At 41.1% G+C, this 25,165-nt stretch overlaps 1 protein-coding gene across 1 annotated transcript in view; it reads left to right on the top strand.

The window, feature by feature from the left end:
• LOC311167460 (phosphatase and actin regulator 1-like) overlaps positions 1-25,165 on the top strand; it is a gene marked incomplete at both ends in the record, with an annotated part of 511,830 nt that overhangs the window by 460,094 nt on the left and 26,571 nt on the right. Inside the window, 2 exons of the mRNA XM_084228480.1 lie at positions 7,011-7,178; positions 9,149-9,355. Coding sequence (XP_084084606.1) covers positions 7,011-7,178; positions 9,149-9,355 — 375 coding nt within the window. The remainder of the gene's footprint in view (positions 1-7,010; positions 7,179-9,148; positions 9,356-25,165) is intronic.

Raw genomic sequence — 25,165 nt, 5'->3', positions numbered from 1 at the left:
AACAACAATAAAAAATCCAGATGATTCTCCTAGCACAGAAGCATGTGCCATTCATTTCATGTTTTGTTGGAAATCAGAGTACCACCGAACTGTTAAACTCTGAGATGTAAGTACAACTTGCACATATTTTCAATGTAGTAATTTCACATGGATCCTCTGAGTCACAAAGATGACCGTGTCAGACAGGAGGAAAGCATGTAGCTTCTGCAAAACTGTTCCTGGATAAACATTGATCAGAAGAATCCAAAGACTCTGGTTACAAGCAGATAAGAGATAAACTGGAAGATTCTCTAATTTGTGGATTCCAAAAATACAGGCTCCCTGATTCTACAGAATCCTGCAGTGACTGCCTCAGGACCTGCAGGTACGGAGGTACTTTTGCAGACTCATTCTCACTCACTCATTCACTCATTCATTCACTCGCTCACTCATTCATTCACAATGATTCCTCACTGGAAAAGAAAATTCATAAGAGAGAGGAAGATATAAATTTTGGGTTTTGTAAGTAGGACTTTAACTCAAATCTCTTTAAATGCTCAAGAATCAAATCCATGAATTAGTAAATAAGCAGTGTTTAATAGGAATGTGTTGCTTTCTATGTATGTTTAAAATTCTACAAAATGTTTTATGTGGCTCCATTTAGTTTATTCATATCAACTCCCTGAACTCAGGCAAATTGAAGAAAATATCTCCAATGAAAGTTGACAAATGCCAGGGAGTCACTTCCAACTTCTTAGGTTTAAAGCTTTTTATCTTTCAGTGAAATCTACACATAAATAATTTCTTAGCTAACTGTCATTTTACTGACTATGAGAACAGTTAGTGACTTTGATTGCAATAATTTAAAACATTATTGGGATTACAAAGGCTTTTTCAAAGCTCTGTTTATTGTTGCTAAAATGACACCTTTATGAGTTAAAAACAATGGCCATGCCCCTTAATGGATGGATTTTTTAATATATATTCTAGTGGAAAAAGTACATCAATGTCAAAAGAAAAAAGACTTTGGATGAAGTCTGTGCCATGGCTCACTGCCATTAGAAACAGGGGAGGGATGCTTGTTGGGAAAGTTTTACCTTCAGCACTGGGGAGTAACTTGTCAGCCATTCTGTGGAGATGCCCATTTTGTTCAAAGAGCCTGTCTGAGAAGCTACAATGAGAACACAGAATCGGCTTAACAGTAGTGCTTGTATCAAAGGCAATAACCAATTATCAGGTGTTGCATTAGGCTTTTCTATCTGTAACCTAGGTGGTTTCACTTTTTATTCTGCTTTAATTACAACTATTGTGTTTGAATTTTCACAAGCAGACATATGTATTTGGATTACCAATAAAGAAGCAGTTTAGCTGACATGCCTAATATTTTCAACTTAGAAATGTCACATGATGCTTCCCTTACATAATTATTTTCCTTTACAGTGAGAGCAAACTCTACCCACACTTTCCTGATGTTTTTTCTTGTTCTTCTCTGCTACCTGTCATAGCAGTAACAGAATTTGAGTTTTAACTATGACAAGTGCATGTCTTATTTAGAAAGAATTGCTATATTATTCTTTGGCATCTTTAAAGGTATTAAAATTTTAAAATAAGTCACTTTATTTTTGAAGATTTATTTATTTATGCATACAAGAACTGGGGTATACGCCAGAGATGCGGGGGGCGGAGGGGTGAGAGGATTCACCAGAGACAGAGTGTGGAGCAGAACAGGCTGAAATACATGGCTGAGGGGAGCAGCGGGTGAGACAGGAGAGGTCTGCTGCTCCATGTGGGTCGGCTTCCTGGCTGGGGATCAAACTCATGCTGCAGTAGCTGGTGATAGCTTAATAGTGCTGAGATTCAACCCTCTGTGCCACCAGGGAGACCCAAAATAAGTCACTTTAAATGTTAGGGCACACATGCTCTTACCACACACTAGCTCAGCACCTATTACTTCTGTGACTTTGTGCAAGTTACTTAAACCATCTAGTATCTACTTGATACAATAAAGATAACTTTGGTACCAAGGTCATAGCTTTTTTTTTTTTTTTTTTTTTTGGCCTATAAATGGCCCTTCCCAAATTAGAGTTGGGCACTTTTCACTGTACCTGCTCTTCCTCTTCCCACCCAGCTCTCCTAAGAATGAGTTAGGGTACTCACCAACATACCTCCATTTGCTGAGATACTAGCCTCCCAGGACAGCTTGGTTATTACCACCATCTTTTCTATCCCCATTAATGGCTCCTTCAGTTTCTTTTTTACCTGAATTAGATAGAAACTCTTTCTTCCCTTGATCTCCAAATTATTAAGGGTTTGAAGGGTCTGTATTAGCACTCTCTTCCCCTCTGGGTTTCTGAATCATTTGAGAGATAAGACTAATGGGGGGAAAAGTTGGGTATCATATTCCTTTGTTACTAATAAAGTCTGAAGGAAGCCATTGACACCCCTAATGACTCTGCTCATGCCCCTTCCCTGTGCCTGGACCTTGGGGCAGCCCACCCAGACGAAAGTCTGAGTCCATGTCTGCACTGGTCCATGGCAGTGAGGGAAGAAAGTTGGTACACCCCCGTGCTCACCATTTTCATAGGCTTATTCCACCAGTGGAGAAGCAGGGAATGGTATGTACAATATTTTAGCAATGAGTTACCCTAGAGAGAGTAAGAAGCCGAACTTAGGAAAGAGCTTCCTCAAGAAACCAGAACAGGGAGGACGAGGACTGGCTTACCCCCTCTAACAAAGCTCTTGTTTTCTCATTTTATTTAACAAAGCAGCATGCACTATTTTAAATTTTTACAAAATAAGCATCTTTATAAGAAAAAAATTGTGATCATTAAGCTCTACTTATGTCTTGCCAAATTCACTGTAGAACTTTGCCAACCCACATACCTATTTCATTTTGATGTGATTATAATCAGCATGTACATATTGTTCTCCAGTCCTGCTTTTATACTTGACATTATTGAAACACATTTTTATGTATCCGTGTCACCCACTTGGTCATTTCATTTGCATTTCTTACATTCCTAGCAAGGCTATGTATTTTCAAAGTGGCACCTAGGACTTGATTTTATTTATTTATACAAATATTCTTTATATTTGGAACAGTTATCCTTTTATTAGCTCTGTTTAGCTCGTAATTCCTCATGAAGCTGCTCTTTTCTTGTACTGAGGGCATAGCACTTTATTTCGCAAATTAAAAATACAAAAGTTTTATGAGTAAATCAGAACTACCCATCTGACTTTCCTCTTATACAACCTGAAGAAATAAATATGTGTTTATTCTAGTTTAAAAGCTTTATTTTAGTTTTTTGATTCATGTGAAAATTACTGCAGTGTGGCTCAGTGCACAGATGCGCTTCCATTCTTTAGGCTCCTTCAATGATTTTTAAATGAGGACATTTTTATCCAACTGGAAATATATCATTCATATCCTGGAAAATCAGACTCAGTGGTGAGCTTAAGTTTATATTGAAGTGTTTTTGGTTTTCAGAATTAAAAATTGATATGTTTTTAATCTTCAACTTCAAAGAATCAAGTACCCTGAGCTCTCTCAGAGCAAAATGTTTCCTTCCCAGGAAGAATAAAGCCAGCAGTTTCCAGGAAGCAGTCCTAGATCTAAGATTTTAATCTTTCTATACCTCATCATTTAAAACCCACAAAACTGAAAAAACAAATATAAAATTCAGAACACTGACTATACCAGGTCTGCATTCTATTCTCTACCAATTCTGTGGCCATTTTTACCTGTTAGACATCCTTGCCTCTGGCTCACATTTTGCCTTTCTTCTCCCTCCTACTTCTCCCTCCAGTCCCCCATGCTTCCTGACAAGTTCATATGTATGCTCCATGGTTGGACAATGCAACCGCTTTCTTGTCCTTGTGCTTTTAAATCAACCACCTGTGTTCTGTGTTAGCCACAAAAGAGCATTACCTGCCCTAAACCTTATCATGACAAGCCACTGTTGCTATTCCAGATTCTCTTGCCACTCTGATTCCTTACCTACAATCCACTGGTTCTCAAAGCGTACAACCTGACCAGCAAAAGAAGCTTCCATTAATAAAGAGCATGACAGACGTGCTCAGTCCTACCATAAACCTACTAGTCAGAAGCACTAGAAATGGCACCCAGAAATCTGCATTTTTCAAATGCCCTCTTGGGTGTTGAAGGCCTGCTGAAGTCTGAGAATCACCTCCTCAACCCATCTGATCTCTGCTGTCTTCTCTCTTCTCCCTATTTACACTTCACTAATTCTGCTATGAAATATAACTGGAGTCATAGAGTGCTGTAGTGAAAATCATTTCATAAAATTATGTAATAAAACATCAAAATAAATTCAAATACTCAGGAAGCTCTTTCTCACCCATGAGAACAAGAGATATCCTTGATCTGGACAGATGAAGACACTAAGCATTCACAAGTCTCATCTTAATCAGTACGGTACACTCTTCTTAGGAGGGAAAAGTTCTTCTAATAATTCTACTGAAAATAATGCTAGTAAAGATGCTGATAAATGGTGCTGGTAAGATGTAAAGACATGGAGAACCTATATAATCAAATTAATCAGCCTTGGAATTACCAAGCATTGGTAATTCCCAGCTAATGCCCTTGCTTAATGATGACTGTTTTTTTTTTTATATGTGTTTGAAAATGTCATAATAATAAATGTTTTAAAGTAATAATTCCTTAACAGAGACAACAACATTCTATCTCCATATTATATGAATTCAAATCAGATGCCTTTCACTTTTGCCCACTACCAATCTTGGTCAAAAATTATAAGAAATGATAGTAATAAGGAATGTGTTGTACATATTAAATGGTTTAATTTATTTCTGCTGGGTTTGTAGAGATAGATGAGAGAGAGGGAAGGGAGGCAGGGAGAAAAGAAGAGAGGGAGAGAGGGAGGGAAACAGGATATCATTGTTAATATTGAATAAATGAGCAAAAGTTAAGAAATGTGTGAGGTCTGTATATTGCTGCAGTGTGACTTGAAAAATTTTTAGAAATACGATTTCACAAGACCAGATATGGGTCACTAAATATTAACATATTAATACACATAAGGCTTGCTTATTGGACTCTCTCCTGAAGAAGTATTCTAATTGCAGAAAAGATTTTATGTAGAAAATGGACAGCAGAGTTTTCTTCTTTTATAATAACAAAGGTGGGGCTTCCCTGGTGGCACAGGGGGTTAAGCACAGCACTGTGAAGTAATCGCAGCCTCTGCAGCAAAAGTTCAATCCACAGCCGGCCAGGGAGCTACCCACATGGTGCAGCAGGCCTCTCCTGTCTCACCTGCTGCTCCCCTCAGCAATGTATTTCAGTCAGTCTGCCTGTTCTGTTCCCCACTCTGTCTCTGGTGAATCCTTTCACCTCCCTGCATCTCTGGCCTGTGCCCAGCTTGTGTGTGCATAGATAAATAAATCTTTGGGGGAAAAAACCACTTTATAATAACAAAGGAAACCCCTCAGTGACCTACTATTGGGTGCTATCTAAATGTCTATTTATTCATCCAGTATGACCATTCAAATGATAATTATGCAAATTATAATGCTTATAAAAGTAAAAACAAAAAGATTACAACCATAGAAAATATGTACAGAGATAGACATTTTCTGTAAGGGAGGGGTATGGAATTATTGGTGTCGTTTCTTTTTTCTCCCAGTTTTATTTTTCAATGGAAATATAATTATGACAATGGAATTCTCATTTTCCTCTCTGAAGTGATTTGATCTTTTCGACTTATCAAAGGTACTTTTAATGTATAGGGAGCTAAATTTTTTGAGAGTTAATAAGTTTCAAGAGGAGTGACTAATATTGCTTCTTGGTTACTAGCAAAGCTGCCAGCAGAAGCCAGCTACCTTGCTGAAACCAAGATCCAAAGTGCGTCTAAAGTAATTCAGCTACAGTTGTTGCCTTCTCCCTAATGTTCTTCTGTGGTACTTTTAACTATTAAAATGTAGCAGTCATTTCATTGCATTTTTGCCCCAAAGAAGCAGAACTTGGCAACAGCTCTAAATCCCACCTCTTCTGGTTATCTTATCCAAGACTTTTATTGCACTGGGAACACCAAAAATCAAAGTGATTTCCTGGAGATATATTAACTGAATGACAGCTGCATTATTACTTCAACAACTGGGAGCTTTTAGCAGAGCTACTTCCCATAGCATCAGTTTGAACATGTTAAATTAAAGCATTAACACACACACCCAAAGCCCTTCCCACTCTGTTTAACTATGTTCTTAGCATTGGCCCTAGAGTTTGAGCTGCTCCTCTGCTCTTATTAATGAGGACAATAATCATATTATTAATTACAATACCTAGTTTTGGTATTTCTGACTAAGCATAACTTAGAGTCTTTCATCTGGATATTTTTTCCTCTAACAGCTTTCAGTCCTCTTTAAAAATTAATTTGACTTCAATGGCTAGTTATCTAGGACTCCCCTGAGCGAGGATGAAGTCACACAGGGGGAATTTTGATTTGAGAAATGGCCATTGTGTGTGAGCCTTTGATCCTCCACTGTGGTGTTAACTAGCTGCCCCTTGTTCTGCTAAGCTTTAAGTGAGATCAAAGTCTGCATCCGCACAAGGCGTGATCCTGGGTGGGCACGGGGAGAATTCTGGCAAGTCCCAGCATCCTTCAACTGGAGTCTGGTACCACGCTCCTGGTACTCTCTGAGTGATTTGAATCCCTTTCATCCTTAAAGTAGGAACTCCTAATCCTGGCTTCCAGCCTCTGAATCCTGCTTGCCAAACTTTCAAAAAATATGAAGAAAGTTAATTTAATTTACATTCAATGAAAAGTACATACAAAATGTGGTGATTATGGTTAGAAAGATGAAGATCTTTAGAAACTGATAGTTAGATTCCATCTCTAAAATGAATATAAATGCTAAAAGAAAAAGAAAACTATAGACTTTATACACTGACCTTGATAAAGACCATTCAACAACATCTAGCCTCCTTCAGCAGACTAGGACACCATCCCTGGAAGGCGATGTGGTCTAACCCGCAGTCTCTTCTCCTCTGACAGATGGGGAGCTGTCCATATCGAATGACGATGACTCCTTGGAAAACGGGCCATCTCTGAGCTCCAGCCAGCTGTCTCTGCCTGCCCTGTCCGAAATGGAGCCAGTCCCAATGCCCAGGGATCCCTGCTCGTACGAGGTGCTCCAACCTTCAGACATCATGGATGGGACAGGTAATGCCCCGTCGTTACAGAACAGGTGCCAGCATGTGGCCTTCAGGACCTTTGGTCTGATTGGTCTTGAGGGTGCTATTTTGAAACACCCTGATCATAAGGACCTCCTGGAACTGATAATTAGGGTATAAAAACATTGTTCTGTATAATGGTTTAAAAAAATAGCTTGGAAGTTTAATAGCTTTAATCTCTTTAAAGAATATATGCTTTGTTTTTGTAATATTGATGTTTTTAAATGTCATTGTTTTGTTTTCTAATATTAATTTATGTTACATAAAGCAAAAGAATTCTATGCCTCTATATGGTACTTACTCAGTTCTCCTACTCTAAAGACCCCTGGCATGCTCCTTAGTCCTGGTCCCAGTATACCAGTTAGTGGTGACAGCAGTTTAACAAATTGTACTATATACTATATGAAATCAGTTAACGTGTTAATTGTCCATTAAATTGTGCATAGTGTACTGGTTAAATTGTATCTTGATGGTAGATACATCTCATAGCCATCTCCTTCTTCGGGCCAAAGCTCCTTGTGGAGCCAGCATTCATCCCTGAGGAGTCTGCAGAGTAGTCCCCATTGGCCTGTAGATGAGAATCTCCTGACAACCAGCAGGGAGTGGTCTTTATTGTTAGGATACCAGCCTAGAAGAAGAGACCTCTGGTAATACCTGAAGTCTGGGTTCCTTCTCCCCACCCTGTGCAAGAGCTCATGTGGGAGGATGGGAGAGATGGAGTTTCACACAAGCTCCCAAGCTTCACCCTGAGGCCTGCTCCATCTACATGTCCAACACTAGTAATAATAGTGTCCCCTGAGATGGAGGAGACTGTGGTGCTCAGGAAGACAACCTGCAGGCTGTTGATGAACACAGCTGCCCAGATCAGAGAGAAATAGGGGAGAAGTCACTCAGAGGTGTTCTATGATGGGAAGGAGAACATGCAACCATTTCCCTCCCCCACCTGGCCCCCAAGCTGTTGAGATTTTTCTTCTACCAAAGCAGTAAATTGTGTTGTTTTTTTTTTAAATCCAGTCTTCCTTGTGACATTGGAATCAGACACATTTGACTGTTCTAGTGAGTTTAATCCCAGCAACATCAGAGTTTTAGTCTGTCATCAGCAGGCTGCCAGCATGACAAGAGAGCCTGTGACAGAGCCTAAGCAGAGCCAGCTGGTTCCCCTCCCCCAGGTGGGAGAAAAGGGGAGTCAGACTTAATTCAGAGCAAAGAGAAATGGAAAAAGCAAAGCAAGTGAGAGGAGAAAGAAAGGGAGAAGACACCACAGGCGTTGACCTGGAGCATCTTTCACCATCATCAGCACAGGTAGAGCCGAGGACAGGAAGGTGCCCTTAAAACTGCAGACACCCATGTGGAGGCTGCTGCCAGGGTCCCTGGAGCAGCCCTGGTGTGAGGGGCTGCCAGCCTGCTGTCAGCCTTCTTGGCTGTTTTTGTTCCCTGATGTCCCAGACCTGGGAGCAGGGACTCAGTAAAACCCAGCAGCCAAAATAAGCCTTCCAGCTCTACTCTCATCCTCCCCAGTAAAAGGAAGGCAGCCCGAGGAGAGCCCTGCTGTTCAGTGCTGGTTTGGTTAGAGGAGCCTTTCCTTCCTTCACTCACTATGCCTACTGTTTGTGGATTGCTACCTGGGGCCCATGAGTCACATGCGAGAGCCCCCAAGACTCTGCCATGTAGATGCTGAGACTGAAGCTCCAAAGCTTTGGGGTGGCTTTTTTTAGAAAATTCCCTCTTCCTTTTTCTCACTTTCACTCTTCCATGGCCCTCTCTCTCTGCCCCTGCTGTGCCCCTCACCCTCCACTTTATTGGATTTCTGCTGTCCCCTCTTTAACATGAATGTGACAACCTGGAGCAGTCAGCGCTGTGCTGTGTGGCTAACCCTCATTTCTGTCCTGTGTCCCCACCAGCCCCACCTGCATTACGTTTGTGTAATGTCTCCTGTGTGTCATGTGGTTGTCCCCTCAGTGTCTGAAGAGAGTCCCTCTGCCAGTGAGTCTGGAGTCCTCCTGTCCCAAGATCCTTCAGCCAAACCAGTCCTGCTACTGCCCCCCAAAAAACCTGCTGCTTTCCCTGGAGACCATGAGGAGACCCCAGTGAAGCAGCTGTCCCTTCTCAAGCAACCCCCCGCCCTGCCTCCCAAACCCACTGCCAGGATTGCCAACCACTTAACAGGTGAGTCAAGATGTCTTCTGGGGGCGGGCGGCCCTGCCTTCCCTTCAAGGGAAGAGAGCTTCTTGCTCTCTTTTTCTTTTTCTTTTATCTGAGGCTGGATGTAGCTCTTTGGTGAGGGTGTTCTGTGGGATATCAGGGTGTTTCTGTTTGTGTCTTGGGACAGGCAGTTGTGATGTGGGTGTATGTGTTTGTGTTAAGAAGCTTTCAATATGCACCTCCAGTCACCTGCCAAGAGCTTTCAGTTGTGCGTATCTGTAAATAAGTACATGGTATTTATGTGACTAATTCCTGATTTCTTGCCATCTTTGCGAATTAGATTCAACATCAAAATCTTTGCCAAGAGGAAGAGTAGCACCTTGTTCCTTTCCCAATGAGTTTGTCAAAGCTTTAAATTTTCTGTCTGTAAATTATTGATCTGAAGCCCAGCATATTTCTTCTGTTAAAATTTATTTCTGTGCTATCTATTCTTCTAGGGAAAAAAAAAAAAAACGGAAAAGACAATAATCTGCAAAGGATTGTGGGAAATACTTTTAAAAGAACAGAATGCTTAGGAATGTCAGGAATTTTTTCCTGAAATGGTTTTTATATTTTTTCTTTTTTTTAAAGATTTATTTATTTATGCATAGAAGAACTGGGGTGTAGGTCAGAGGTGTGGGGTATAAGAGGATTCACCAGAGAAGAGCAGGGAACAGAACAGGCAGATCTACTGAAATACACTAATGAGGGGAGCAGTGGGAGAGACAGGAGAGGTCTGCTGCGCCATGTGGGTAACCCCCTGGCTGGCTGGGGATCAGGGATTGAACTTGTGCTGCAGTGGCTGGAGATAGCTTGATAGTGCTGTGTCTTTAACCTCTGTGCCACCAGGGAGGCCCAGTTTTTATATTTTTGAAGTGTTATTTAACAAAGACACATGGCTATTAAATCAGGCATCTCTGACTCTGCACTTCAATGCGGTTAGCACCTCTTGTGATTTAAGACTGTAATATCATCAGAGGCTAGAGATGTCAGAGGTGCTTTCTCCTGCCTTGATGACAGTCCCAACCTGAGACTGATTGATTGCCTTTCTTACAATAGATTTGCTATTTTTAGAAGTACTTTCTGATTGATCTCTGTACATTTTTTATAAGCTGTAATGGGGGTAGAAGGAGAAAAAGAAGAATATTCTCTGTTGTATAGTAGAAAAGTGAGGGTCAAGAAAAATGAATGACTGCCCCGGGGGCGCTGGAAGGAATTCTTTTGTAGCACCACAATGTGGTTGTGTTTCTCAAGACCTAGTTCAGTGAATATTGTTTCCATGACAGCGGGATGTGTCTCACTTGGTGTTGAGTTTTACTGAAGTCCAACTTAAACATAGACTTGTGTGAAACTGCCCTGTGAGTGTGTACATCCATTGAAGACAGTATTTGTGGTTTAAAAGAGCAAATTTCCATCTAAAGGAACCATTAAACACATGAGTAATACTTTAGTTCAGTGCCTCAAAGTTTAAATGCATAGACAACTCCAAAGGAAAAAAGCCGATGTGAGCTTCCCTGAGAGATAACCAGTGTTCATCTAGTTAACTAATAAAAGTCAAATACTCCTGTTACAGTGTGTCCTCACTTAATGTTATTGCTACATTCTTGAAAACCATGATTTTCAGCATAACAATAAGAAACCATTTCACCATAGGCTAGTTGATAGAAGCAAGAGTTACATTTTCCCTGCACTGTATCTCTGGTCACAGGAACATCACCATTACTTCTCAGCAAAAAGATAAAGTCATGCCATTTGCAACAACCTGGATGGAGCTAGAAGGGATTATGCTAAGTGAAATAAGTCAGAAGAAAAATGGTAAATATTGGATGGTTTCATTTGTGTGCAGTATATAGAGGAGCCAAACAGTCAGGAAAGAGACAAAACTTGAAAACTGACCATAGATCTGAGGCTAAAGCAGGGGTGGGGGAGGCAGAGGGGTCAAAACAGGGAAGGGATGAGCACAAGGGACTGTGGTGATGGATCAGGGTGCTGTGACGGTAACAGAAATACAGAGACCAGACCAGAGGGAGAACTCGAATGTAAGGAACAACAGTGTAAGGAAACAAATATAAAAATTTAAAATTAAACAGGCCCCAATTGATCTTTTTTCTCATCAATGTTACAGCAAATGGACGTTGAACAAACCAACCTTATGTGAGGATCAGCTGCACATATTCTTTTATCACCTGCTTTGTGCACTCGGTGATACTTTATGAACTGTCTCTCATGTTAGTGAATAGCCCACAGTGTAATTTGTGAGCTGTGCTGGGTACATATCAGGACTCACTTGACTGTCCCCTTATAGGGTTTCCACCTTTTCTACTGTACAAAAGCACAACAGTGAACATCTTCAGTAGCACGTGTCTCCCTTCACAAGCATCTCTGAGTTTTCCCTAATTTATTTCTAAAGTTAGAATTGCTAATACTAACCCTAGAAATAAATGGCATCCCTTTTTTTTGTTTAGAAATAAATGGTGCCCTTTTAAGAACGATATACCTTGTACAGCTTTGATGCCAAATTTCCCTTGAAAAAGATTAACTATCACAAAATAAACTCCTCTGGGCAGTACTTTTTATCCAGTATGGTTACTGTAAGCAGAATATCATGCTTGGTAACAAAGTGAACACAAGTGTATGATTGCAGATGGATATACACATAATGAAGTAGCGAAATCACTACTGTGAGGAGCAATAAATGTCATTCAGTGCATTCTGAGAAAGGGTTACTGAGACAGCCAAAGGTGTGCTGACCCTTAAAGCATGCAGGGCATTTATAAATGAGAAGAAAAGAGAATTCTGGTTAGAAAACCCTGGACACAGGCTCAAAATTACCAAGGTCTCTGGCCAGTGATGGGATGGCTGAGCTGGGATGGAGGGCCCATCTCAGAGGGTACTTGGAGGAGAAAAGCCTCACTAGGTAAGGCATATGAGGGTGTAGATTTCCTTCCAGTGGAAGCCTTTGGAAGTTTTCAGCAGAAGAGTGGTAGGATGAAAACTAGTCTTCAGAAATATTTTCCTAATTTGCTGTAAAGAATGAGAGGAGAGTGGAGAGGATTGAAAGCTATCAGAGAAGTCACCAGCATCATGTCCTTGCCTCCTCTCCAGAAATACTAGTTGGGTTAAATTGGATGGTGTGAGCCAAGGAGACTGTTTCAGAGGCCATTGCAGTTGTGGAAATAGAGCTAATGAGCATCTGGCTGATAGTGGTGGGAAAAGAGGGAACAGATCAGTAGAGATGCTTAAAGAAGTAACAACATCTCTCAACTAACAATACCCTTTAATTTACCTAGAAGGCTCACTTGAGCTTCAGCTGTAGACCCTGAATATGGGTGGCCTAGGATCCACAAGACTCTTGACATGTGAGAGACTAAAGATACTGAAATTAATTCAATCTCTCTGGTTTCCCTAGTCCTCTCCCAAAGAGAGTGGACTTAATCTGGTATCTGTCATCCTCGTCTTCATTTAGTTGGCTCCAATGGATAAAAATACACAAAAGCTAATAATCCGTACTTGTTATAAAAATATTATACCACTTAAATTTGATGAAGACTAGACAGGTGGCGGTGTCTCAGGGCTGCAGGTCTGGTGCAATCCTTTTGGGTTTAAACTCAATTAGACTTGCTCAGTTTTGTAAGTGAGCAATCAGTCATAATGAATCTGCATCACCGTGAGGCAGCTACATTAACTCTGTTCTGCTACTAATTTCTCTAGAGACATCTGGAGCATGTCAGAAGGAATTAATAAACTAAGAATTCTAGAATTCTAAATTGAGACTTAAGAATTTTTAGCATGTTCTCAACGTCTGTTGTTCTGTTGACAATTTTGAAAGGAAACACAGGACAATTTAAAAGATCCCAAGCAATGATTAATAGAAAGTGACCATCGTTAATAGTCTGGTAGGATGTTGGCGGTAACATGAGCCTGAACTGGGGCTATATGCAGGTAAACAAACAGGGGAAAACGTGCAGAAATATCTCTATTTTGGTGTTTTCCGCTTTATCAGGAAACTCATAATTAACTTGGAGACTATTTGTTTTGTAAATGTTTTCTGTTCTTCAGTCAGGTAGGGAGAAGCTCTTAGTCTCCCAGACTGTCTTTCTCTTCCTATCACCATCCTCTTCCAACCCCTTCAACATCATCACACAGTGGCATATAAGGCAGGGTCCGAAGTCACTGGGTCTCGGATTCACTTCCACTCCAGAAGTCTAGCACCCAGCAGTGGGCATTATGAGTATGATCTGAGATGACTGATTCTCATAGTACATCCTTCTTTGAGTGATGGCTGACTCCAGAGAAAAACAGTAATTGAGGCAAAAGCCCCTGTCTCTTACCTTTCTAACTCTTCATCAACCACCTCTCCAGCTATCCAGGCTCTAGAAGTCAAATATCAAATGCTGCATGACTAATCCATTCCTTTTACATAGAGCAGTTGTAATACAGACCCCATAAGTGCCATTCAAATGAAGGATAACCAACATATGTAGTAGCTGGATTTCACAATCTGACTTTTACCCTTGGGTAATAAGGGCAGCTGCTGGTTTCTGAGACTTTAAGATATAGCATTGAGTCCTTTGAGGTAGATACTGTTATCATTATTCTCTCCTTTTATAAAAGAGGAAAATGAAACTCAAGAAATTGAAGATTTGGTCATGGTTACATAACTTATAAATGCCAGTGATGGGCTCAACCTATTTTGTTTTGTTCCAGAGTCCTCACTTATAATCATTATTTAATTCCATCTCCAATATACCTATTCTTAAATTCAAAGCAACAGAATTATTAGCTTTCTTTTTTTTAAAGATTTATTTATTTATGCATACAAGAACTGGGGTACAGGCCAGAGGTGCGGGGGTGAAAGGATTCACCAGAGACAGAGTGGGGAGCAGAACAGGCAGATCTACTGAAATACACTGCTGAGGGGAGCAGCGGGTGAGACAGGAGAGGTCTGCTGCACTATGTGGGTAGCTCCCTGGCCAGTGATCGAACTCGAGCCACAGTGGCTACAGATAGCTTCATAGGGTGCGTCTTAACCCCTTGCACCACCAAGAAGGCCCTTATTAACTTTCTTTAAGGGTGGCTTTTTTTTTAACTTTGTATCTTTTAATGTTTAAGAAATTAGAGAAGCTGCTTCTCCATTTATATAACTCAAAGACAAAATTATCCAGTCTTCCAAAAATAAGTAATGTTTTCAAGGCTCTCGATGATAAAGAGGAGGACCTGAGCACAGTTGGGTTGGATTTCAAAGAACATTCCAGAAGGAGAAAATCTGTAATCAAAAATGAGGTAAATCATATAGGAAGCATTTGACCACAGTTAGGTACTGATAAACTCAACAAAAAGGGAAACGCTTGCTGATCCTTCCAAACAAGTTCTTGTGCTAATGTGAACCTGCCCAAGCTTATTTGCACCTATCTTTAGAACCTAAAATACAAGGAAACTTACTGTATTATCAGAACTTAGTTGATTGCTAGTTTCAGCTTTCTGAAGTATTTGCAACTGCAAATTTACCTGACAAATGGCATCCATGCCCCATGGTATTTTTCAGCTCCAGCACGTGTCTAATGAGACTCTTCTATCCAGTGTTTGTCAAGACAAAACCAATATTCCTATTTATAGCTGTCTTTCTAGTTTTGTGGACACCATCCCTGTTCTATAATTTTATTATGTTTCTCTTTTGATCTCTGATTTGGTCCTCATTCTCCCCAACCTTCCCCCTCATCCACCGCCTCCTTATTTTCCTTTTTCAATCTCCTCTGTCACCCTGTGAATCATTTCACTACATTTGCCTCTGGCCCTGCCTTCCCTCCCAATATTCTCCTCTGACCATGCAAGAAAACTGAAGATTAGACAGCTAATGACCTCAGACCTTATCTGTCACTTTAAGTGGAAAAAATGAATTGTAACCCAGACACTTTAAGAGAGTCAAGGTTTACATTCTCTTGATAACTGGAACCTTGAAAGGAGAATTTCCTGAATTGATTCCTTATACTTATTTCACCATATTTTTGAGCCCTAATTTTCTTTTTCTTTTTTTTTTTTTGTTTTTGTTTTTGTTTTTGTTTTGTGGGACCCTCGCTGGCAGTTGGGGAATGAACCAGCGCTGCAGAGGCTGCAGGCAGTGTCACAGCCCAGCGCTTAACAGCTGCCCCACCAGGGGAGGCCCAGCCCTAATTTTCTTTACTTGAAATATGAAAATTCTTAGTATATGTAAGGAATGTTGATTAAAACATATTTTTGTGGTTTATACATATATTTTTCATTTTTTTATTTTAACATTTATCATTTTTTACATTTTTTAGACAATATTTGCTTCTCCCACCCCCTCAGATTGAGTCCCCATAGAATCTCCTTCCCCGTGCACCATCACCTCAGTCCCCTGTGCTCCTCCCTCCCTCTCAGCCCTCTCCCTCCTCCTCCCCTGCAGGATGTCTCTGCTTTATAATTGCCTGTTTTTGCTTTGTTGTGTGATTAAAACATTTTTAAAAGGGTGCTTTCTGCTCTGACCTCTATTATCAGGGCTAAGAATGTAGCAAAACATCTTTCTCATTTTTGTTAATTTTTTTGTTAGATTAGAGGTTTAATTCAATTTGCTCTTATTTTTTCTTATTGTAGCTAAAACATAAAATGTTATATCTTAACCATTTCTCAGTATACAGCCTAGTCATGTTAAGTCTAGTCATATTTTATACATTGTATATTCTAACAGTCTCCATCTTGCAAAAGTGAAACTCCATAACCATTAAAATACAACCCCTTTTTCTTTCATGCCCCTTTAACCCTTACCATTCTGCTTGTTGTATCTGTGATTTTGACTCCTAAGGGGTCTCATGTAAGTGGAATCATACAGTATTTGTCTTTGTCACTGACTGAATTCTCTTTGTACACTGTCTTCCAGGGCCCATCAGATTGTTAGCAAGTATGAAGAGTCCTTCCTTTCTAAGACTGAATGCACTTGTTTTGAGCATCCATTATGGGCCCTGCCAGCTCTGTGTAATTTACAGTGAGAGCTCCCTAGTCAACTGTAGGACTGGCAGGCAGTTACAAGCCACGGAAAAATGTTTCATATGGAGATGTAGAAATAGGGTTCTTAAGACATTCAAATAGTAGAAGACCAACTCTTCTGGAAGAACCAGAAAAGCTACATAAAAGTGGGTGTTTTCAAGATAGGCCTCAATAAAGACCAGTCAAGTTTTAACAGGAAGTTTTTGTTAAAAGAGAAGTAGGGCCTCCCTGGTGGCGCAAAATAACTCTTCTCACACTTCTTTAAGTTTAATTTATCTGGGGCCTCCCTGGTGGCGCAAGGGATTAAGGTGAAACACTATGAAGCAATCCACAGCCACTGCAGCACGGGTTCGATTCCCTCCCGGCCAGAGAGTAACCCACATGGCAAGGCAGACCTCTCCTGTCTTGCCTGCTGCTCCCCTCAGCAGTGTGTTTCAGTCAATCTGCCTCTTCTGTTACCTACTGTCTCTGGTGGATCCTCTCTCACCCTCCCCCCTGCATCTCTGGCCTGTGCCCCAGTCCTTGGTTTTTGTTTTTTTTTTTATTAGATAATAAATTTTATTGTTATATTCCCCATACAATTACAGCCCCCCCATTCTGACCCCAATCCCTCCCCTCCCGCCCCCGCCCCCCTAAAAGTGTCTCTGGTTCATAGTTTTTTGCTGATTTTGATTTTCACTTTCTTATAGTTATTCATTTTCCTGGTCCCTTATTTAAGTTTTCTAGATTCCTGCTATGAGTGAGACCATCCTGTATTTTTCTTTTTCTTTTTGGCTTATTTCGCTGAGCATGATCCCTTCCAGTGCCATCCATGTTGCTGCAAATTGCATGTGTTTATCTTTTTTGAATGCTGAGTAATATTCCATGGTGTATATGGACCACATCTTCTTGATCCAGTCATCTATTTTTGGGCATTTGGGTTGTCCTTGTATGCATAAATAAATAAATCTTGAAGAAAAAAAAAAGAGAGAAGCAGCATCCAGAGACGCATGAGTACAAGGCCTGACATGTTCATGTGATAGCACAGAGCCTGGCCCGCAGGGATTAAGACTCCTCTAGCAAAGTAGTAGAAGCTCAGATCAGAAGAGGGTTGAAGAGAACTGGAGAGCTATGGGTGCCATGGGCATCTTGCATGACTTTAGCAGGGTTTACTAACATCCAACCAAGTCCTCGATGTTCTTTGGAGAACATGGGCAATAATGCTATTGGAATGATCTCCACTAGATGTATAAATAACAAGGGATTGTCAGCATCAACCCACAGTTGCAAAGGACTCCAAGCTGTTGCCCTGTTTCTTCCTTTTGGACATTTTAAAATTGTCTCAGGTGTAAGTTTCTTGAGAGCAGAGACTTAGTCTACATTGTTCCCTGCTATGTCCTGAGCTAGTGCTACATCAGAACAGGCGGTCCTGTTGAGGTAAGAAGCCTCTGCTTCTGACAGGCACCAGTAGTTGCTCTGAGTTCATCGCAGGGTGCATGCTTCTTTAGAAGATGTGCAGATTTTTTTGAGTACTTTGAGTGCAGATTGTTTTGAACAAGGTCTTTGAGTGCTGCCATAAAGAAAACCCCATTCTTGTGTGTTCCATGGTATCTGAAGGAAGCTGGATAGCCTAGATGGAAAAGCAGCCCCTTGTAGGAACAGCAGTTTGAACACACTAATCACCCATCAGTTAGGTCGTGGTCTGGCCTTAGGCTTCAGGGAGTACACTGGTCAGGAGAAATGGGGAACCCCCTGTAGACACTAACTACAGATGGTTAGACTAGCCACTGCCATTTACAAATGCAAGAAATCTGAGTTTGACTTCCAACAATGGATAATGATAGTGCGTCAGAGAGATGTGAGGTGGGAGAGGAACTGCAGTCATCCTGATTTTTCTTTTAAAATGTATAGGTTCTAGCTTGAACTTTTTGAACCTTTGTCACTGTGAACGCCCTACCTTTTAATAGTTTCATATGCTCTACATAGCATTTCATTTTATAAGCCCTGAAGTGATTACTTTCCAACTCCATAGATATATCCCCTGCTGCTAGAGTGCTGAGATCAGATGAGCTTGTTGTGCTCGCCTTTGTGACTTTGATCTTGATTCAATGCCTTCTTGGATGCTGTCTGGATATCCACACGCAGCAGTCCTCCCTGGTGGCCCTGTGGGACCATCCTCCTTTCAATTGTCACCCCTGTCCCTTCTCACCTTCCCTGATCCCTGCTTGCAGAAGGCACAATTCAGCATCTCAGATAGCAAGTGCCCTTCCTCCCTCTCTCTGGGAGCCACAGAAATATCCCATTACTACAAAAAGAAACAAGATGATACATCTTTATGTTGGCAATTAATAATTTCTAACAAAACACTGCTCTTATCAGTTGCTGTTTGTCCTCATGATTACAGGGATTTCAATCGTTTTGACTCTTTGATAGCAAAATCCTGACAATGAAAAACATGAAATTTTATGTTTAAAACATCTAATTTCATGTTTGCCCTGCAGTGGTGACATACCTAGTGACCTGGCGAGCTGCTGACGGTCCCCTGCTCCCTGCCCAGCATCTCCATCCCAGCAGGCATGTTCCTTCCTAGTTGTCCTTCCCAAGTGGTCCCATATTAAAAACAAAAGTGTTTCTTTGTGGAAATTGAGTCTGAAACAAGTCCAGTTGCTGGTGCTGTTGGTGCATGTGCTACAGTGTTGCTCAGTTTTAGGATTCTGGAAGATCTCAAAACACATTACTGCCAAACAGGAGCTATTTGCAGCGGTTTCCATGTGCTGGCATAGCTAGGGAGAACAATCCAGGTTTGGGGCATGTAACACAACTTCTTTGTTACCCTTGCTTCCCTCCACACCATCCCTCTCACCACAAGGGGTCAGGCAGCACAGTTTCCCTGTGTAGGCTTTTTTTTTTTTTTAGAGATTTATTTATTTATGCATACAAGAGCTGGGGTACAGGCCAGAGGTGTGGGGAGAGATGATTCACCAGATACAGAGTGGGGAACAGAACAGACAGACTGAAGTACACTGCTGAGAGGAGCAGCAGGCGAGTCAGGAGAGGTCTGCTGCGCCATGTGGGTAGCTCCCTGGCTGCCCGGGGATCGAACTCGTGCTGCAGTGGCTGCAGACAGCTTCATAGGTTGTGTCTTAACCCCTTGCACCACCAGGGAGGCTTTTAACCAGGGGAAAAAATGCCCACCTGCGTGGAATGGCCAGAGGGAACTGAGCTCCTTTCCTGCTGCCTGGGGAAATCAGACACAGTAGGTTAGTGATACTGCACTCTATTTTTTTTATTGAGGCAACATAGGTTTACAACACTATGCATGATTTAGCAGTGGTGGGGGTCACACCTCCTCCTATGTATGTTACCACATCACCCCCACCACCAAGGCATCCATACTCTTTCACCATTGTCCACTGGGCCCCTCCCTCATTGCTTCCCACACTCATCTTCCATCTCTGGTAACCTCAATTCTGCAGTCAGATTTCTAGGGTTTGTTTTGGTTTATTTTTTTCTGTTCCTTTGTTTTGCTTATCCATATTCCATATACAAGTGAAATCATCCAGAATTTGTTTTTTTCTTTCTGACTTACTCTGTTTAGTTAGCATTGTCCTCTCCAGTTCCATTCACGTTGTCACACATGGCAAGATTTCAGCTTTCTTTTTATACTTTAATAGTGTTCCATTATGTATATATCCCACATTTTCTTTACCCACTGCTGTCATTGGACATTTCGGTTGTTTCCACAATTTGGCTATTGTAAATTGTGCTGCAATGAACATAGGAGTGTACATATCCCTTCTAATTAGTGTTTTTGTATTCTTTGGGTAGATATCTAGGAGTAGGGTTACTGCATCACATGAGCCACAAAACAAGTATCAATAAATTCATATTATAATCACATCAAGTATCTCCCTCTGGTCACAATATTATCAAACTGGAAATCAACCACAAAAAGAAATCAGGAAAAACTTCTAATATTTGTAAACTGAATAACACACTAATGAAAGACTATTGGGTTAACAAGGAAATCAAAGGAGAAATTAAAAAGTAACTAGAGACAAATGTAAATGAAGACACAAGCCACCAGAACCTGTGAGACACAGCAAAAGCAGTGCTAAGAGAGAAGTATATAGCAGTGCCAGCATACATCAAAAAATAAGAAAGATCTCAGATAGTCTACCGTGGCCCGTTAGGTAGTTAGGGAAAGAAGAACAAATTAAACTAAAAGTCATTAGAAGGAAGGAAGTAATAAAAATTAGAGTGGAAATAAAATAGAATTCCAAAGATAACCTAAAAGATCAATGAAACCAAAGTCTGATACTTTGAAAAATAAATAAAAGAGACAAACTCTAGCAATACTCAATGAGAAAAAAAGGGGGGAGAAAACTCAAATAGAATTTGATGGAAAAGGAGAAGTTGCAGTAGACATCTCAAATACAGAGAATCATAAGGGACTATTTTGTACTCCTTTTTAAGTTCTCAGTACACTCCTCACCGGCCCAAACATCTCGGGCGGAATATGCCTCCATGTATGAAAGGCAAGCAGAGTCTAACCCATTGGAAGCAGGTGGCAAATGACTGAGAAATTTTTATAACACCTTTGCTCATTAAGACAAAAAGTGCTACTATCATTGACAAGAACTTCTGGTATCTCCGTAGTTATAAGGGGGCTTCAACAGCAGGTGTTAATTTAAAAAAGCATGAAGAGATACTCGAGGTATATTCATTAACCCAGACTCGTATAGAGAATATAGTTGCATGGCATGAGAATCAACTATTCTGAGGTTTTCACTTCCAGAATAAAGTCATAAGCCAGAGCTGTGGCATGTTGGGAAATACAGCCCTCTTGAGTTTTATGGCTCTGTGACATTCACTGTTTGTGTTTATTTTCCTTGTTCTCTGGAACTGGTTGTTTTTTTTCTTTTTTCCACTCCATCAACAGAGACAGTTTTATGAACATACTGCTTCTCGATCAGTCTGGCTGCAAAGGACCCATCATTTCTAAGTCAGCACACAGCAAACTTTGTGTGTGCCCCAGTAAGACTAGCCACTGTCATTTTTAATAATGCAAGAGGCAATGCGTCATCCAACAACCCATAAATATCTGGCACGAGAGAGATGCAGAGCATTTTATTCAGTGAGATGCTATCAAAATAAAGAAAGCCTGTTAGTCCCTGCATTTTTAGAGGTAAAGCGCCTAAGCCCCAAAAAGGTTACATATCTTTCCAGCTGGCTAAGAGTGGAGGCTTCCAGTTCTCGCTCCCAGTTCTTCATTCTTTTCTACCCACTCTCAATACTCACACAGCACAGTGGGCCTGTGGACACACTGAAACACCCCTTCCAAGTGTCTTGTTGCAAAGATGGCAACATGCTAGCATGGGCCTTTGGAAGCCTCTTTGCTCATGACTTCATTCACTTTCACCTGGCTTTTCGCCTCCTTCCCTACAGAGAACCATGGCACATCACACCTGTGTACTCTCCCCCCGCCCCCAGCATCAGGCAAATTGGAGATGCACAGATGTGCAAGAGTTCTATGGGGGATGCAGCAGATTGTGCTTTGCAATTTACAAAACATGTTTACATTCTGCTCCAACTCTCACAACAACCTATGGGCAAGGCAGAGAATATTATATTATTATAATTATTATTATTGTTGTTATTTCAGAATCAATCAAGACTACATTTGTTGAATTCCGATTACTTATCAAAGATTGTGCTGGGGATATTTTATATATAGACCCTCTGTTAACTTGCATGGGGACTTTGTACAATTATAAAAAGGTGTCCTTTGGAGGAATAAATTACAAAAAGCTTCCCCTTCCCATGTGGTAATGCTCGCCCATCATACTGGAGACAGCACTGACCACTCATCTCCTTACAGCTCACCTGGAGGCTGTGTAGATGTTAATCCATTTACTTCTGATAACAAACCTACAAGGTGGGTAATACTGAGGGTTAAATGCCATAGTCAAAGAGCTTCCTGGTCTGAGAACTCTTCTGAGTTCCAAGTCAGTGGTGATTATATCAGGCCACTCTGCCCTCGGCCTGCAGCACAACCTAGGATACCACCTGCTGGTGTCTCAGGGCCAGCATGAGGTGACTGGCCTGTCCAGCAAGCTCTGCACACTTGCCATTTTGCCAATAGAGGGAATAGTCTCTTCTCCAAAAGAATAGCTCTTAGCGCATATCTTCTTAGACTTGATGTGCCCTGAGTCCCTGAGGACCTTGGGAAGATGCAGATTCTGATTCAGAAGGTCTGGGTTGGGCCCTAAGAATCTGCATTTTTCATATGCTCCCAAAAGTCTCCATTGTTGCTGGTCCGCGCACCATACTTTGACTGGTAGAGTAGAGCCTCAGTGTAGGGGAAACTGGTCACTAAGTTCTACGTTTTCCTCTGCTCTAATGACAAGATGAGAAGGAGAAGAATACATGTTTATTGAGCCCCTCCCATGCTCTGTGCCTGCCTGCGGCTAGTGCGGCTAGTGAGGAAACAGCTTCCCCAAGTGCCACTTAATTAATGTATCACATCCAAATACAAATCAGCAACAAGTCAAGAAAGTAAAATGGATTGAATCTATTCTGTATGCAGTACTGTGACAAAGGAGATCTGGGGCTGATGAGAGCCCAGTGGTGGATACCTATACCCTTCCTGTGAGGACAGACTGGGTTCCTGAGGAAGCAATTCAATAGTGATGCTAATAGGAACAATAAGAACTATACTGAATATTTACAGTGTAACCAAGTGCCAGGCACTGGTGTTTATGTACTTTCTCTATTTGCTTTTCATAATAGTCTAATATGACATTTAATTCATTCCATCTCGCAGACTGGAAAATTGAGCATCAAAGAGATGAAGCAATTTTCTGTTGCTAATAGAGCTGGACTAGTGTGTGATTTTATAGTTTATCTTCTGCTTCTGAAGCCTTTCTGCTTCTTTATCCTTGATAACTTGTTTCACTTTCTCAAAGTGTGGTCTCGCCTAAGTCAGAGTGGTCTGGGAAATTATTTACAAAGCAGACCCCTGCTCCCCACTGTAGACCTAATGAGTCTGAATCTCTGAATATGAGGCCCAAGAATACACCTCTCACAACACCCCCAACTGAGGGTGATAGAATCACTACCCTAAGAAATACTACAACATGCAAAGAACAGGTGTGTGGTCTGCAGGATCCATTCAGTTCACTCTGTCAACCTTAGTGCAAAAATGTCAGTATCTCACCAAACACAAGTGAGGATGAAGTAGATTTTTTGGTGTGCTTAAATTCTTACAGTATACATAGGACAAATGAAGAAGGACACAAGATGAATCTAATGCATTGAACTAACTCTGTAGGATAAGCTAAACATTTGATTAAGCATTTATTGCTTGAGACAAAATTTGAAGAAAAACTTTAGGCAAACAAGTCCAAAATATCCTTAAAGTATTCTAAAGCAAATAAGATTGAAAAGCCTACCACAGAGTAAAATAAATCTTATTGCTCACAAAATTCTCAATGATAAATGATTTTTATAATTATAACACTAAATTGGAAGTGTCATTAGACAAATTGACTTAAAAATAAAGCATATAATTGCAAACTTTAGATTTAGGCAAGCTAGTTGTTAGGTGAATAGCTCTTAGGTAAATTAAATCTGATTAGCTCGTTTGCATCAAATTGGTCTCTTACTTTTTACGTGTTGGAGGAAATGTCAGGCTGGGCATCTGTCAGGTCTTGGGTGGAGCTGAGTGTTCTGGTCACCAAGTGCTGGGACTGCTCATTGTGAGGCAGCATCATCCTGCACACAACTTAGGGACCCTAATCAGTGAGTTCGAGTCTTTCTGAATGGTCAGTTCCTAGGCAGCACTTTAAATCCAAATAGCGAACCAGAGATTATGACTCAGTAGGAAAGAAACGAAACCAGAATTACATTTCAAGAATGCATCAAAGAACTGACACTGTACAAAGAAATTGAGCCCTTGTTTTTTTGTTTTCAGAAAAAAGGAACAAGAGTAGGAGGCTAAGAGTAGTTTTTAACTATGACTTTTGAAAAACACACAGATCCCCATGTAGAATCTGGTGGAACTGGGGTCAGTGTCAGTGTGATTTGCATGCCACACTGGGGTTGAGAGGCATAAGGCAACATGACCAATTCTCCCATCAAAGCACCCTGTGGGGGAAGCCCAAGTTCATGGGAGGAGCCATCCAGGAGCTAGTTGGAAAGACAAGGTTAACGTTAACAAGGGTGGCTGGTGGTAACTGGCACAAGTCTGAGCAGAATTAAATGGGGGTGCTGACAATCAGGGTCACTGGTGAAGAAAGAAGGGTGAATGCAAATGTGATCATCACCATCAGGTGGTAGGACAAGGCCCCAAAGAGGGAAGGAGCCTGGCTATTAGGAAACCCAGAGTGGAACTGTCAGGGCCCAGAAAGCTGCTTGTGGGCTTATAGCATTGACTGGAGCCAGGAGCCGTGATGGGAACTCAAGCATGCCCTGTAGGGGGAGGGCTGGTACTAGGTGGGAGATGGTTTAGAAGGAGCTGACCCTGGGTTGTGGTCAAGGGGCCAGAGAACATAGAGAGAAAGAATTGTAGGCTATATACATTCCTCCAGATGTTTTATGAGAAATGTCTTGAAATTAAGATGTCACAAAGATAGAAAAATAGGTTTTGCTATTTTCTTTTTTTTAATTTGTTTATTTATTTATTTATACAAGCACTGGGCACAGTCAGAAGCGCAGGAGGGTGAGAGAACTCACCAGAGCCAGAGCGGGGAGCAGAACAGGCAGACTGAAGAAGCAGACTGCTGAGGGGAGCAGCAGGCGGCAGGAGAGGTC

The sequence above is a fragment of the Talpa europaea genome (genome assembly GCF_964194135.1).
Source record: "Talpa europaea genome assembly, chromosome: 2".
Classification (NCBI taxonomy): Eukaryota; Metazoa; Chordata; class Mammalia; order Eulipotyphla; family Talpidae; genus Talpa; species Talpa europaea.
The sequence above is the reverse complement of the archived record's forward strand: the minus strand, read 5'-3'. Positions and strand labels throughout refer to the sequence as shown.